Source organism: Mercenaria mercenaria, chromosome 7, assembly GCF_021730395.1.
Source record: "Mercenaria mercenaria strain notata chromosome 7, MADL_Memer_1, whole genome shotgun sequence".
Taxonomy (NCBI): Eukaryota; Metazoa; Mollusca; class Bivalvia; order Venerida; family Veneridae; genus Mercenaria; species Mercenaria mercenaria.
This window is the reverse complement of record NC_069367.1, coordinates 47,336,862-47,351,758: the sequence shown is the minus strand read 5'-3', so window position 1 is coordinate 47,351,758 and position 14,897 is coordinate 47,336,862. Positions and strand designations below refer to the sequence as shown.

The window sequence follows — 14,897 nt, the reverse complement described above, 5'->3', positions numbered from 1 at the left end:
TGGATTCTGTACCAGCCTTTTTCCACAAGTAACTGATTTAGTGAAGGGGGCGAAATTACTCCTGGCACAATGTCTATATTTTAAATCGTCATGGAGAACATAACATTCACCCTGGGATCGAACTCCCGATATTCAGTGCAAAGCTTAAATTCAAGTTATACCGTTGCCTAAAATGCATATAGTGCGTTTGCAATATCAATTTATAATCTATAATGTTATAGATATGCGCACCAATTTGCTATCTCACATTCGTTAATAGTACGTTTTCAAGTTTGACCTTATACCTGTTTGTGGCATTTAAATGACAATAAAACATATTTCTGCAGTTGATCAAAATATAAAGATTAGCATATACATCAAGCATTAACACGCTTTGTCATCGAATGCCACTTTTCCAGATATATAGACAGACTATAATATAATGCCAATAAGCATAGAAATCATTCTTCTTGATAGTTTTATCAATTTTATCAATAAAATACTTAAAAGCGTTCAGACACAACATTTAAGCAAATTAACGGGGTTGCATGAAAATAAAACGAGTGCACAGCGATACAGTTTATTTGTAAATGCACACATTTGACCCTTGACTCCATTTTATTGTAATCAGAAACCATAGAAGGCTACAACCTCTTTTAAATATTATGTTTGACCCTAAGGACCACTTTTATACTAATATCTGAGCATTAAGAAAAGTGCCATCAGAAGTCACATTTTCCCCGGATATTGGGTACATTATTATGGTCATATGGCGACTTTTTAGCTTTGTTGGTGAAAGAAGACCCTAGTTGCATCTCCGTGAGTTATTGTATCACGAGCTGGCAGCTGGGTAGAACCACCGAGCTTCCGTATGCAAGCCTGATGCCTTCCTCATATGAAGAATTTAACGCCCCGTGTGACCCACATCGATGAGGGGCAGGTGACCTTAGAGATACGGAAGGAGTCAAAATAAGATTTTTTCACTATACCGTTTCATGGTAATGTACGTACCTGTTTAGGTCATAACGGAAGCGCCCATTCAAGACAGAGCCTTTATTGAGAAAAATGTGACCGTTGATGTCAGTGAAATATATGATTTACCATCATCTCACGGGTTATCTAGATGTGATACTTTGGCAAGTTACCATTTGACAGAAATGGGTACAGTCATTAAAGTGTTTAAGTGTGGTAAATGTACCATCAAAGTGTTCGATGTAATAGTGCTCCATTCATGTGCACAATGCTATGTGTTTGTGAAAGCAAAGATTTCTGATGTAACGAACTATAAACTACAGACGCTTTATATTACGTACGTTCTAGTCTCGGATGTCAACTTACAGTCACACAACAATGTTTTTATATACCGTTAATCCCAGAACAATGATATACGTATTCTTGTCAATGTATGTTTTATTTGTTTTATTGAATAAGATATATATTTATATGTGTGTGTGTGTGTGTGTGAGTGTGTGTGTGCGTGCGTGCGTGCGTGCGTGTGTGTGTGTGTTATGTTTCAAAACTAAGTACACTGTCATTACAGAACAATTATTTAAATTAGAAGAAATAAACATTTTGTAACGTTCAATGTAGACAGCGTATTGAATCCTGAAAAACATTGACATCACAGCAGTTGTCTGAGAGTAATTGTTTTTCTTAAAATAACTTGATTGTTTAATGAAAATCGTAAATATTATATTTTCGTTCAATAGTATTATTTCTCAAACAGTGTTTTATATTGGTATATTGTTATTTTTAGTTATGTTTCGTAACGTTACACAACAACATCACAAAATGCATATACAGACACCAAAATAAAGCAATACTCGTACATTTTATCTTTAGCTAAATGTGTTCTGGTCATAATGAATAATATATTGAGATGCTATAAATGGAAACTTTGACTATAATGTGTTTTTTTTTTTCTTTTTTGTCGCCATATTGGCAGCCGTCTTATTTCTAGCTGAATGCTCAAAGGTGCCACTTTCGCATCAGTTTGATTCATTATCTACAACGCTATACCTAAAAGATGAAATTTACCAAATTTGAATGCAATGTCCAACTTAGATGCTACCAGACTAGCCTCGTATTTTATACTTGGGGCTTCTCTTTAATACATGTAAGTACCGTTCAAATTTAAGAAAACATCGCCTATATTTGAATGTTTACTGGCATTAGTCGGTGTCAATTTTATACTACAAATGTTGGTGTTATTATATATATTTATCATTTACTCTAAATTATTTATATAATTATAACTTTTGTTTAATGCAAAGTATTTCCACATTATTCTTTCAAGACTTTTCAAACTCTTGATATATCTCTCTTTGACTACAGCCTTTCCTTCGTCAATAGTGTGATATATATTTATTTTATATTTCTTTAAAATTGCATAAAGTGTTATTATCATATAAATTATCTTTAGCAATTCATCCTTATGAAACTAGTCTGTCAAATGCACCAGTAACAGATTCTGTTTTATCTTTTAATGGAATAACCCAAGCATACATACTAAAACATCTATCACAGTTAATAAACATTATTTTTTATTGTACATAGAAAACGCTTGCATGTCAACAAGGTCGGCTGACCAAAATTTCAACAATATTGCAAACTATAACTTGGTGTTTTTGAAATGTCCAAATGTCCGTGAAATTGGTGTATGTAATTCTTCTGCTAATTCGCCACTCCATTTTTTTCGTGTGTGTAAGTGTGCGGGATGGGGGTGTTAGCCATTAATTTCTGATGAATTCCCCCTTTCTCCGTTTATTTATTGCACGTCCAATCATAAGTTTAAAGTTTATATTATTTGCTGGTTTTACAACTAAGTTTCTTTTTTTTTCTCCAGTTGAATTTGATTAAGAGCTTTTTTAATGAGATAACATTTTTGTAACATTTACTATTATTTACACTGCTATCATAACAGAGATCATTACTCATGCGTACTGCGTCCAGTTTATTAATAGAAGACCCGTAAGGTTAGGTAAGGGTCACCGGGAATACAATACTTGTATCCTGGTAGTATTGAACCTAAGCTACAGCCGAAAATCTGCCAAAAGTCTCTGCGGTACGCAGTCACACAAACGGGCATTTTATCATTGTTTCATATAATATAATGCATTGTGAAATTACTATTTCTATTTTTTATATTTGCTTTCTGTTATATTTTGACTTGTGGTCAAGGGTCAGTTGTTAAAGGTCAAAGCGGTCCGGAAACGCTAATTTCTATACTACTAATACTGACATGATATTGATGTACTTTCGATACATGAATTTGGCGAAACGGCATATATAAATAACAACTCCCATGTATAAAACATCTCCCAAAGCATCCAGGGTTGGCCGATGCTGTTTGAAAAAGTACCAATTTAAATAATTACCACGCCATTAACACTAACACTAGTAGGAATATCAGAAACAATCGGAACTCGAAAGCAGTCCAAAATACTACTAACAAGGTCGACATCGACTCTGGTAAAACGGTAAAAAGGAACGTAGAAAATAAGGTGTTTTTATTTTTAGTCCATTAGGATCATGGAATCCATTACGTTAATGTGTTACAATTTTCGCACTTTAACTTTCATGAACATCTCAGTAAAACCTGTCTTCTATCATTCTGCTTGGTTGCACGATATGTTTCCCAACCATCTTGTAGTTATGTATTTACGTTTTAGCATGATATTGATTAAGATACCTTAAGACAAAGAGATTAACCAGTAGGTTAAATACATTATGTCTTTCCCTATCGTTGATAAAATTAAAGATTTGCATAACTGCCTTTTGACATCGTAAAGGGGGTCGGCAGATTGTAAATTATTGCTATTTTCCAAGTTAAAAGTCAATAAATTGAACGATATTTTTTGCCCTAGACACAAAATATTAGGGACAGATTGGGCATTTGAACTATATTTGTGACTAGACAGGCGCACACGCCATCACATTATACGTACGTTTTTCAGAACAGGGGTATTAAAAGATCAATTAAGTGATATACATGAGCATACGTTACAATGTAGTAAGTGACTTTGAAGCAACGGTTAAAATCGCCAAAAGAACCTCCGGAGAGGAAGCGAACAGAATTAGCAGTTCGCTAAAATATACATACTCCTTTAACACAATATTACATGTGAACGAAACAATAAGTTTCCTTGAGCTTTGACTCCATTTTGCTCTTAGTTAAGATATCCAAAATATATTGAGTATGGACTCGGAATGTCAAGGTACGGGGATAACATGTGTCAGCCTTCCGGTTAGCTGAGTCGGTAGAACACTCGCACACAAGCAAGGCTGAGGGATCTTTGGTTCGAGTTCCGAACTGACTGCACATTTTGACAACTATGTGACATTTAGCGTCCAACGTGAGGTCAGTCTTACAACGCTTGCAATATTACCGGTATGTTCCTTCAGCATTCGGAGACGAATTTACAATTCGAGGGAGTGTATGTCACGGTACGGACTTGGTTATGTTAGGGGAGAATATGTTTCAGGCTGCAGGTTAGCTCAGTCGGTAGATCGAGGGGTCCCTAGTTCGAGTCGCGGACGGACTGCACATTTTTCTCACCTAACATGACCAAGTCCGTACCGTGACTCGTATAACATGTACTTGTATATTGTGAGGTATCCTTTATAGGTCCCATTAAAACACGGTTTTGATGTAATCCTTTGTTAGTTTTGTACATTATATAGGTTATTGTACCGATACCGTTCTATACCCACGATTATTTTACTATACCTGTCCATTATTCACCTGTAACTGCCCATTCTTAAAATAATGGATACTTATATAATGGACAGGTATAGTAATGACCTTGTACGTTTGGAGGTGTGAGTACATCAACCTATGAAATTCGAAAGTTTCGAGATATAAACTGCAACGTTTTACAGAACTTGTAGCTGCAATAAATAATATAAAATAAACTTGAAGGGAAACGTATGACATAAACCCAAATCGCCAAACAAAATATCAGTCAAATGAAAATCAAACAATGTACCAAAAGTAATTACAGAATGTTAGTTTAAATCTTCTACCGTTAGAAAGTAGGAAAGTCCTCTTTGTGTACTCCTAAATCGCAATAGAAAAAAGTATCGCAGATATACACCTGGTATGGCATTTTCAGTCGAAAAAAGATGGAAATAGGCAACGTAAAAACAAGAGCTGTCGGAGGACAGCAACGCTCGACTATCCAACAGCCTTGTCAATTGAATGAATATTAAAGTCGAAAAGGGGGCATAATTTTGTAAAATTGCAAAAATGGTAATGGAACCTGTACAAAGCATATCAGCTCATGACAACAGAAAATTGTGCAAGTTTCAATCCATTCCCATTAGAGGGTACTGAGATACCAGCTTACATACAAAAATTTAACCAACAACTGTTTAGTCGAAAAAATAACATAATTTTGTAAAAATGCAAAGTAGAGTTATGGGGCCCGTCTTATCAAGATACTTACGAGAATATTTCTCGTATCTTTCTCGTAAGTCTCTCGCAACGTTCTCATAAGTCTGACAGGTGTCTAATGAAAATTATCGTAGCTACGATATCGTAAGTTTCTACATAAAATCCTCGTAAAGTTACGAGAGGGTCAGGGGTCTCGTAAATATTTACGATATAGTAAATAAAATGGCGTCATCCGTGTGAGCAACCACGACGAAACTTTCTGTCGAAAATACTGCAGATTGTTAAACAGTAAAACTTGATTTTCCGTGTACATGTTGCACAACAGTGGATGAACTACGTCATCGATTATACAAAAGCACGCGCTTTGGGTCAGTGCGACACAAAGCGGAAGCGAGTGTAAAGGAAATATTGAGCACATAAATTCTGTTTATCTTCGCTGTTTCCTGTGTTGACAGATCAATTGGAGGGACATGCTGGTAATAATTATTGTAGAAATATTCGGTTATTTAGGTATAATTTTATTAGTGTCGATATTGCAGACATTCATCATCAATGGTTATTTGGGGTCGACTCGTACCCTATTTACTTCGTATCAGTGTTTTTTATCATCTATATAATAAAATAAATCGGAACTAACGAGAAATGGACCTCGCAAGTTTCTCGTAAAGTTACGATATTGATAAGACGGCCCCATGGAACGTGAGCACTGCATATCAGATCATCACAGTGAACAAGTGTGTGACGTTTCAGTTAATTTTGATTAGTAGGTACTGAAATACCAGCTTACATATTAAACCTTAATATAGAAAAAGTCGAAAATGGGACATAATTTTATACAAAAACAAAATAGAATATGGAACCTGTACAGTATAAGTCAATTTATCACAGTGAATAAGTGTTTGAAGTTTCAATCAATTTCCACAAGTGGTTACTGAGATAACAGCTTACATACAAAAACTTAACCAAATCGGGACGCCGACGCCGACGCACGGATGAAAGAAAAAAGTGAACCACAGACACAGGTCGCCAAACACGACATAAACGAACATGTTGCAGGCTTGGTTTGCTTTAGCCTGTTCAGGGACGGTAGTGGAAGTGCAAGCTACCGTCCACGCTCTCTAGCCTCGGGTTGAGTAGAACTAAACACTTACACATGTTATAAGATCCAGAATGTAATTTAGAGACATCCGCAGATGTATTCATACCGCCTTCAATGATGCACAGAGTGCAATTCCATGAAAAGCGCCGCATGGTCCCCAGATGAAATAATGGCTGTGTCATATACGAGAAAACAATGGGCAGAATTAAACAAATTGGAGTCCAATAGCTCCACCTATTCTTTGAATAGTCGAGCTAAAAACATCATCAAATGCTGCAGATCTATCTTTCTCATGCAGTTATCGTGTAAAATTGGTGAATTTTTGCCATAACTGTCATTTGTTGCAATCCTACCCAGAAATGTGCAATTTCGCCTTTCTACTACAAAGACAAAAAAAACTATGTCATGTTCCCTAAAGTTTTACTGCACGTTTCGGTATTACCAGAAAATTTTGCCGTAATGTTCTTAATTTAACAGTACAATTTTTACGTAATAAGGATGTTATTTATTGTAATAACGACATATTTTCTGGTAAAAACGAGATACGAGTCTTCACGAGTAAAGATCTCATGTGATACGGGTAATTTTCTTCTAATAAAATTGATAGAATATCTCGTAATTACGAGAACGATTGTTTTATAATAACGATATAAAATACATACATACATTTTAGAATGTCTTCACCTGGACCGGTCATTTATTAAGCTTCAAGTAAACACCTTTGAGACCACCCTTCAGGTAAATTTTCATTTTGGAAATCATACCTGACAGACCCGTAATATTCATAACTTATATATACAGAATTGTTCAGAAGGGGTAGAAAATAATTTCTGTAAAGGTTACCTTGTTAGGTAACATGTATTTTGTCTTACAACACATGTACTACGACTGTCCACATTCTATTTTGTAGAAAATATCAAACTTCTTTTTCAAACATATTTTTTCTCTAAATTTGTTTCTGTTGTGTGTCTAATATATTTACCTAGGTACTCCGGGAAATAAAAACTGATTAACTGATATATTTTTTTAAATATTGCAGTGTTTGGTCATTTTGACAGCTCTACTTTCACTTTCATTTTGAAACTTTTGTATTTTTTCAAAACTTTCCATTGTTTATAACACTTTCAACTCCCGGAGTACCTGGAGAAATATGTTAGACACACAATAATCAAAAAAGTTATGACAAAATACTTTTGAAAAAGAAGCTTGATATCTTCTACAAAATACTAGTAGAACATGAACTGTCGAAGTACATGTGATATAGGACAAAATATAACCTGTCTTGAACGTTTCTTCTACTTATTATGAATAGTTTGGTACTGTTCGATTAATAGGTCATACGTCTTTACACGTTTTCAACCCAAAATGTCTCTAGTTGCAAAATGACCTTTGTACTTTTTGATTTTGCTTTGTTTTAGCTTGAGTCCACGTTTTTCTTATACAAGACACACTAAAATAAAGAACCCTGAGTTTAGGTTACAAAATGCGATCTCTAATGTTTACAAACATGATGTTTACGAAAATGAACTGTATATTCTATATGATAAACCAAGGTATATGTAGCGTAAACAACTAAAACAAAAATTCACCCGAGGGGTGGTTTCAAAAGACTTGACATGAACCTTAAATTACTTGATTTGTATAAAACTGCAAACTTAGCACGAACAAAGCATGGAAAACTATTCATACATACATCATACGGCCAAGTTGAATTTTACTTTCTGTAAAGGTACAGTACTTCAAATCATTCATAAATATGACAAAACGAGATATGTTCGAAACTTCTCTAAGAATCGGCACTGAATATTATTAGTGTATAAAAAAACTTTTAACTGCAATAAATATTTATATTCAATCTAATTTAAACTCCATTTGACTTGGTATTTTTATTTAGCACTGAGACACAAATCAATGAATTGTCTTTGCCTCAAAGAGGACAATATTAGAGATATTATATAATATCACAACAATCTTGATTTTTTTTCGTGGTGACCGTGTTTTAAGTCAGAGAAAAGCCTCAATCTATCCATTATGTGAGTGTAGGTTACTAACCGAGTAGGAGGTAGTACCCGCGCTCGTGCGAATCGTGACACCGAGAGCGCGTAGCGCTCGAGGTGTAATCGCACGAGTGCGGGTATTTTCATTTCATGAACACCGATCTAAGAGGTAAGTAACTGACTTACACAACGCCATTTTAATTTGTTAGTTATTTATTTATTTATTTATTTATTTATTTATAAGTCTTTCCTTCTCCCAGTCAGAAAATAAATGATATTGGAAATTACTTTAACTTCAGCAGGTAAACTGAAATGCGTAAAATGATATGAAAGTTCTGCTTATTCGGCAATGTAAATGCATTTTTGTTCACCAATTATTTGTTGGGAGTTTTTTTTATCTTTTAATGCACAACTTCACACTTCGGTTGCATGTTTATTAAACATTTTTCATGATAAACTTAGTTTCGAACTCTGCATTTACGGTTTCGTCGTGGTCGTGGTCATCATCATCATCATCATCATCATCATAGTCTTACAACAATAATCAAAATAATTATCTTCTTCTTCTACTCCTCCCTGTTAAGTACTGAGCCGTGAATGTATCTTTCTTTGTATAATTCAAAGGTCAAAATAAACAATATTTAAAAAAGTAGTATACATTTGTAAATGCTACTTGACGCAGGTATTGTCTATTTTCCGTAAGTAATGACCTGGCACTCATTAATCTTCACCAGTATTTTCGGGGGTTTCCATTATTTTACTAAATATTTGTATCCTAAAATAATCAATATAAATAACCAATGGCACGGTGGCATAGTGGTAGCTGTCTGACTGCCACGCACGATACCACGAGTTAAAAATCATCTCAGACCATTTTTTAATTCAATGTAATGTTGTTATTGATGTTACTTTTACTCTTACAATATCTGTGTAACATATTTCACGAAATCTGTTTTTTTTTTCTCTTGTAGATCTAGTATTCATTTTCAGGAAATGCTGGTGAGAAATACTTTGTCTTTTTATCTAAGATATTTTTCGATATGTTTTATTTAACATTTTCCATAACGTTTATAGACCATAAGGTTTGATCAGATAAATATTTCTACCGATAAAATTTAGGGGAAAATGGTCAGTACGCAGGAGTTGAACCAAAAATGCAGTTTAGCAGCTAAACGTTTTGTCGGCACAGCTATTGAATTATGTGAAAATGTCGTTTGGAAGCATAGACCGCAACAATCCAACATAACACTTTTGTAACAGACCCGGTTTAAATAAGTCAGTTCATGAGAGGTAATGAAATGTGCCACACCCCTAAAGCCCTAGCACCGGCTTAAGCAGAACTATATTATAGAAAAAAACAATATATTCAATGATCGCAAAGGACCATAAGATATAACAACACAGATTGCACGGAAACTCTTTACATTCTTTATGTACTTATACGCTTTAAGATGCGTGTGTGTGTGTGTGTGCGTGTGTGTGTGTGTGTGTGTGTGTGTGTGAAAAATGGCTATGTATTATATTGCCTTATGATATTCGATTTTCTGAATATAAAATATAAATCAATTAAATGCCTACCTGTAACGGGTCATGCACCGACTGAAACGCAATGTACAAATAAAGTGGTTTTGATTTCGGATCTTCTGAGTTGATGATATCAATGGCACGGTTTGCAAACAATTCCTGGAAAATATACAACACTGACGCATGTACGTCACATCTTGACAATGATAAATGTAAAACAAAATAGAGTTTTATACATTTATGCTTCCTTACCGGAAAAGTCAGTAAATAGGAGAATGTGAAGAAACAACATCAACGGAAAACGACATTAAAACGAAATTTATAGCAAGAACTACAAATATGGCTACACAATTCAGTAACTGAAATAATTCGTATAAGACTGTTGTAATAATTGCAAGTGAAATTGTTCTGGGTGTAAAGGCCTAGATTCACTATTATATAAGTGTACCCACCCCCAAATCCAATATACAACTCCCATCTTATCTGCTGCTTATCAGCGATTATGTAACAGTAACTGATTAGAGGGCAATTAGCACAGCAGGGACCCCAACTAGACCATGAAGGTGTGTGCAGTGAAGTTGAAAGAAATTAATTTTTCTTTAGTGAATGTGGAATGATAATAATAATAATTATCATTTTGATTTTATATAGATGATAATAACTATTACTTTAATGTTATAGTAATGATAATAAAACACATGTATAGTGAAAATATCATGAGTTCTTTATGCTGACAAACAATATAATATAAAATTATTGTGTTCCATCTGTACTCAATTTTCTAATTTCAGAATGTTGCCAAAAGTGACTTTTTTCATGCTTTGCTTTGTAACTTTGAAATGCACATTCTGTTTTCAATTTTAGAAAAATATTATTTACAGTACTCTGCAAGCTTTAAATGAGTGAAAGTTACAAAAGTAGAAAAAAACTAACATAACTTTAAGTGTTATCAATTATTCAATAATTTAAAATAAATTACATTGTTTCCCCTTCTCACTAATTCATACACTTGTAAGGTAGACTGACTCTCCAATGAACAATGACCCTTGTTTATTGGAACCATATTGTGATGGTCATTAGCCCCCAACTGTGCTGGTGAAGACAGAAATCCCTTGGCCAACTGCCAAAATCTAGGCCTTTAAAAATGTTCTGGCTTCAACATATCTTGTCGAGACGCTGGCTACCAAATCACTCAATAAAATCTGACTCTATGTCAAATGTTTTAAAACTGTATGTAATACCATTACACTGATATGTACTTTCCTTTAAGTTTTTTTCATACAATGCTTACACGCATTTTAGCATCATATAGTAATTGCAGGGTCTGTCCAAATGTTTGTCCAAGCAAATATTCAGGGTATAGGAGCTACCTAGTGGTATAGAGAACAAAAGACAATTACAAAAGAAATGCCTTATAAACCCCAAATGATAGAACGTCAGTCCGTTCGTTCGTTTCGAATTCATATCTGGTCTGTACTGTTGTCATTAATCAAAGTATTTAGATATTACTTGGCATAAATGTTCCTCATAATCAGATGATGTTTAATGCGTTTCACCAAGAACCCTAGCCAAAATGTTTCCCATAATAAGACAATGTGCCATGCATAGTACCCATACCCCAAGCTTAAATACCAAGGTCACACCCAGGGGTCAAAGGGAATTGTGTTTTTTTTCGTGTTGGTGAATGACTCGGTGATGACACATGTACCCCATAGTGAGACAACATGCCTTGAGGAACATCCAGACGTCAAATGTTAGTAGTGTTCTTTTCCTGTCTGATCCATAACTTCGAAGGGATTCTAATATTTCATGACACAAATGTTATGTACATTTTTCATTTCATCCGGTTTAAAAAGTGCATGACTGTCATGTTGAGGATTTCTAATGAACGTAGTCAATATTTTATAAATAAGATTGTTCAGCAAGGCTATCATTATTATAAGTCACGTGACTATTTTGCTAAATTTTGCTATCGTAATTCAGATTTGGTTTTAAAAAATGATAGCAATTTAAAGACACTTCTGTGAGAAGGTATATCGAAACCCGAATCTTTTCAGGATGTAGTTTACCAATTAAGTAAGGTTTTGGATCATGGCAATTTCCAAATATATTTAGTAAAGTATAAAAAGTTTTATTAAAAGAGGTTATGACCCGACTTTTGAGACATAATGTATGCCCTCTTACATTCAGATGCTACGCTGTCCTCTTTGTTTGTGTCTGATGAAAGAGGTGTAGAACTCTTCTTTCCTGTTTTGTCGGGTCCTTAAGGGCGTTCCAATGTTGCTTTGTTTTCTGCAAAGGCATTGAGTACAGGCATTTTTGTGTTTTACATAACATGCCTTTTATTGCAATCGCGTGTCTTAGGGATTCATCTGGCGGGACTAACATTTTTACACTGTGACTTTGGAACATGGTTGAGATAAGTGTGAGGTTCGGTGCACCATAAATTAGTTTAAGCTCCCCAGCCATAGTCCTGTCGCAGACCGTACCAAGGCGTATCCTATTGTGTTTTTTTATTTATTCTTTATGTCAAAGTGTGTTTGCTTTGTTTGAGTATTTATGTTTGTCGTGCGCATGTCCGCGTATATGGTATGGGGTAAGGTTTGGGGAGGCTACTTTTTTCGAATGTGGCTTTCCCTATCAGATATTTATCCTTTTTTTCTGACTGTAGCTTTTCTAAGTACTCCCTATAGTTTAGTCAAATGGATCTGCTTGGCTGATGTTAGGGGGCTGTCAGAGCTAAAAAATAAAGAAAAAACCATCTTCTCAAGAATCACTTGATGGATCGTCACCAGACTTTGTTTAGAGCATCCTTGTTAGATTTTTCTCATCCTTTGTTCCCCAAATGTTCAACTTGCCTGATTTTGAACTCTTTTAGAGTTAAAAAAGAAAACCTGTAAACTTTAAACCTTTTACCTACCCTTCTTTAAAAACTAGATTGATTTTCCAATGGTCTGTAACGTGCTTGTAAGGTCACGGATCATCACCAAAGTTGGTCTGTTACATCGTTGTAGGGCCCTGTCTCAAGATAATTAAAATATTCCAGCTTAACTCATTTTTGGACTGCCAGGGCTTAAAAACGAAAGTCATTTTTATATTTAACAGATGTTTCAATCCATTGTTCAGTATGCCATATCTATGTAGGGAAGAAAGAAGAAAGTGAAGGCGATCTACCTAAATTAAATTACGGTTTATTCAGGTTCTGTCCAGTAATAAATGTAGAAGACCTCAACTAGTTTCATTGCTTGTGCGAAGAAGACCAATTTTCAGTGACACGTTCTCAACAACCCGAGAATACAATTGAAGCAACAATGGAACAAATGGTAAATAAACTGGATGGAGGAAAGAGAACATTATTAAAATATCCCTTGATATAGGAAATACTTTCAAATCTATGACAGATCATATTGCTACGAAAGAAACAGACAGTGCTGAAGACAATAGACGACGATATGGCGTTATTTTTCAGTCAGAAAGCAGAAGACTGCTGGAAACAATTTTAATTAAACTGTGAAAAAAAAATCATGCAAGAAGGAAGAGGAATTATTTCATAAAAATAAGAATGAACAATCTGAAATGGCTTCACAAACTTGAAGAAGATTTTAAGAGAAAATATAGTAATTTAAATCTTTTCCTGTAAAACGAAGCAGTTCTGTTTACATCAATAAACTCCGCAATACACGGTAAAGCCAGCATACCCAGTATCATTCTGTAAATTATAGTAGATCCGCAACGTCAAGGTGACATTCTACAAATAATTCTGAACGGGCACCCAAACCATACGCGGACATAACACGAGGAATTCGGAATATCAAGAGTAATGCCGCGTCGAATATGTATCAGCAAAATCATTATTCAGAAACAAATAGTAGCACATATATCGGTAAGAGACATATAACGGGGCAGTGCCCGTACAACTCGCCACAGTGGCAACAACATGGAATCTTAAGCAACAGTTCTAACAAATTATGAAATGCACAACGATCAGAACGATATTTCGAATCAGATAGATGAAAGTAATCAAAGTTCGTTTTTAGAAAAAGCCTCATACTGCAACAAACCTAGATAGAAAACCATAGAACAATCAAGAAATCTGATAATAATGTGTAAATACTTCTGCCAATACTTTAAATTATTACCACTCTAAGATTTTAGAAAAGGTTCTAAAAATTACCCTAACACCAGACAGGGAAAATCCACAATAATCGACAAGTGACATCCAAGAATTTGTAAGAAAGCTTCGACTTATTTAATCGATGGCGGGGAAAATTCAGATCCATCATTGGTGAGAAACAGGAAGGATTTTATTCCACCAAGGAGCAGAAACACTGCCCTAGAAGACTTTGCTTCCAACATAAGCAGAAAGAACAACAATCAATACACTGAGAAATAATCCCTAAACTATCATAAAGGAAGCAGACAACATATTACAGCTGATGTTATGAGATTAAACAAAGAAATTTTATGGCCTAAAGTTTATAAAAGTATAGAAATAAGTGCAGCTTTTAAAATATCTACAACACCAGTAGTCGAGATGAAAACGCTTCTGATTTAAGTTGCGACCAATAGTTGCAGGACCGTTTTGCCAGACTTGCAAGTTTAAACAGAATTTTTGGTTTGGATTTTGCAGATTACTTCAGATCCAACCGGAAACGATTTCTGTATGATATCTTCAGTATATGGACATGTCCCCGATGTGACATCATAGACACACTGTTTTTCCGGACGGGTCGATATTTACCCCAACACCGTGCCAATTTGGTTTTGTTTCGGTAGCAGGGTACACTTAGATGCGAAAATTTTGGGCACGGACGGTCTTACATGTAGCGAGTCGCAATATTGCACTTCCGCTATGAGCAAAATTAGGGTGGCCATTTTATAAACTGCGTGCATGTTTTGTGCT

At 34.9% G+C, this 14,897-nt stretch overlaps 1 protein-coding gene across 2 annotated transcripts in view; it reads right to left on the bottom strand.

Moving 5' to 3' along the window:
• LOC123554240 (arylsulfatase B-like) overlaps nt 1-14,897 on the bottom strand; it is a 114,751-nt gene that overhangs the window by 77,502 nt on the left and 22,352 nt on the right. For both annotated transcript variants that reach the window (XM_053548342.1, XM_045344237.2), the window contains exon 7: nt 10,049-10,153. In XM_053548342.1, coding sequence (XP_053404317.1) covers nt 10,049-10,153 — 105 coding nt within the window. The remainder of the gene's footprint in view (nt 1-10,048; nt 10,154-14,897) is intronic.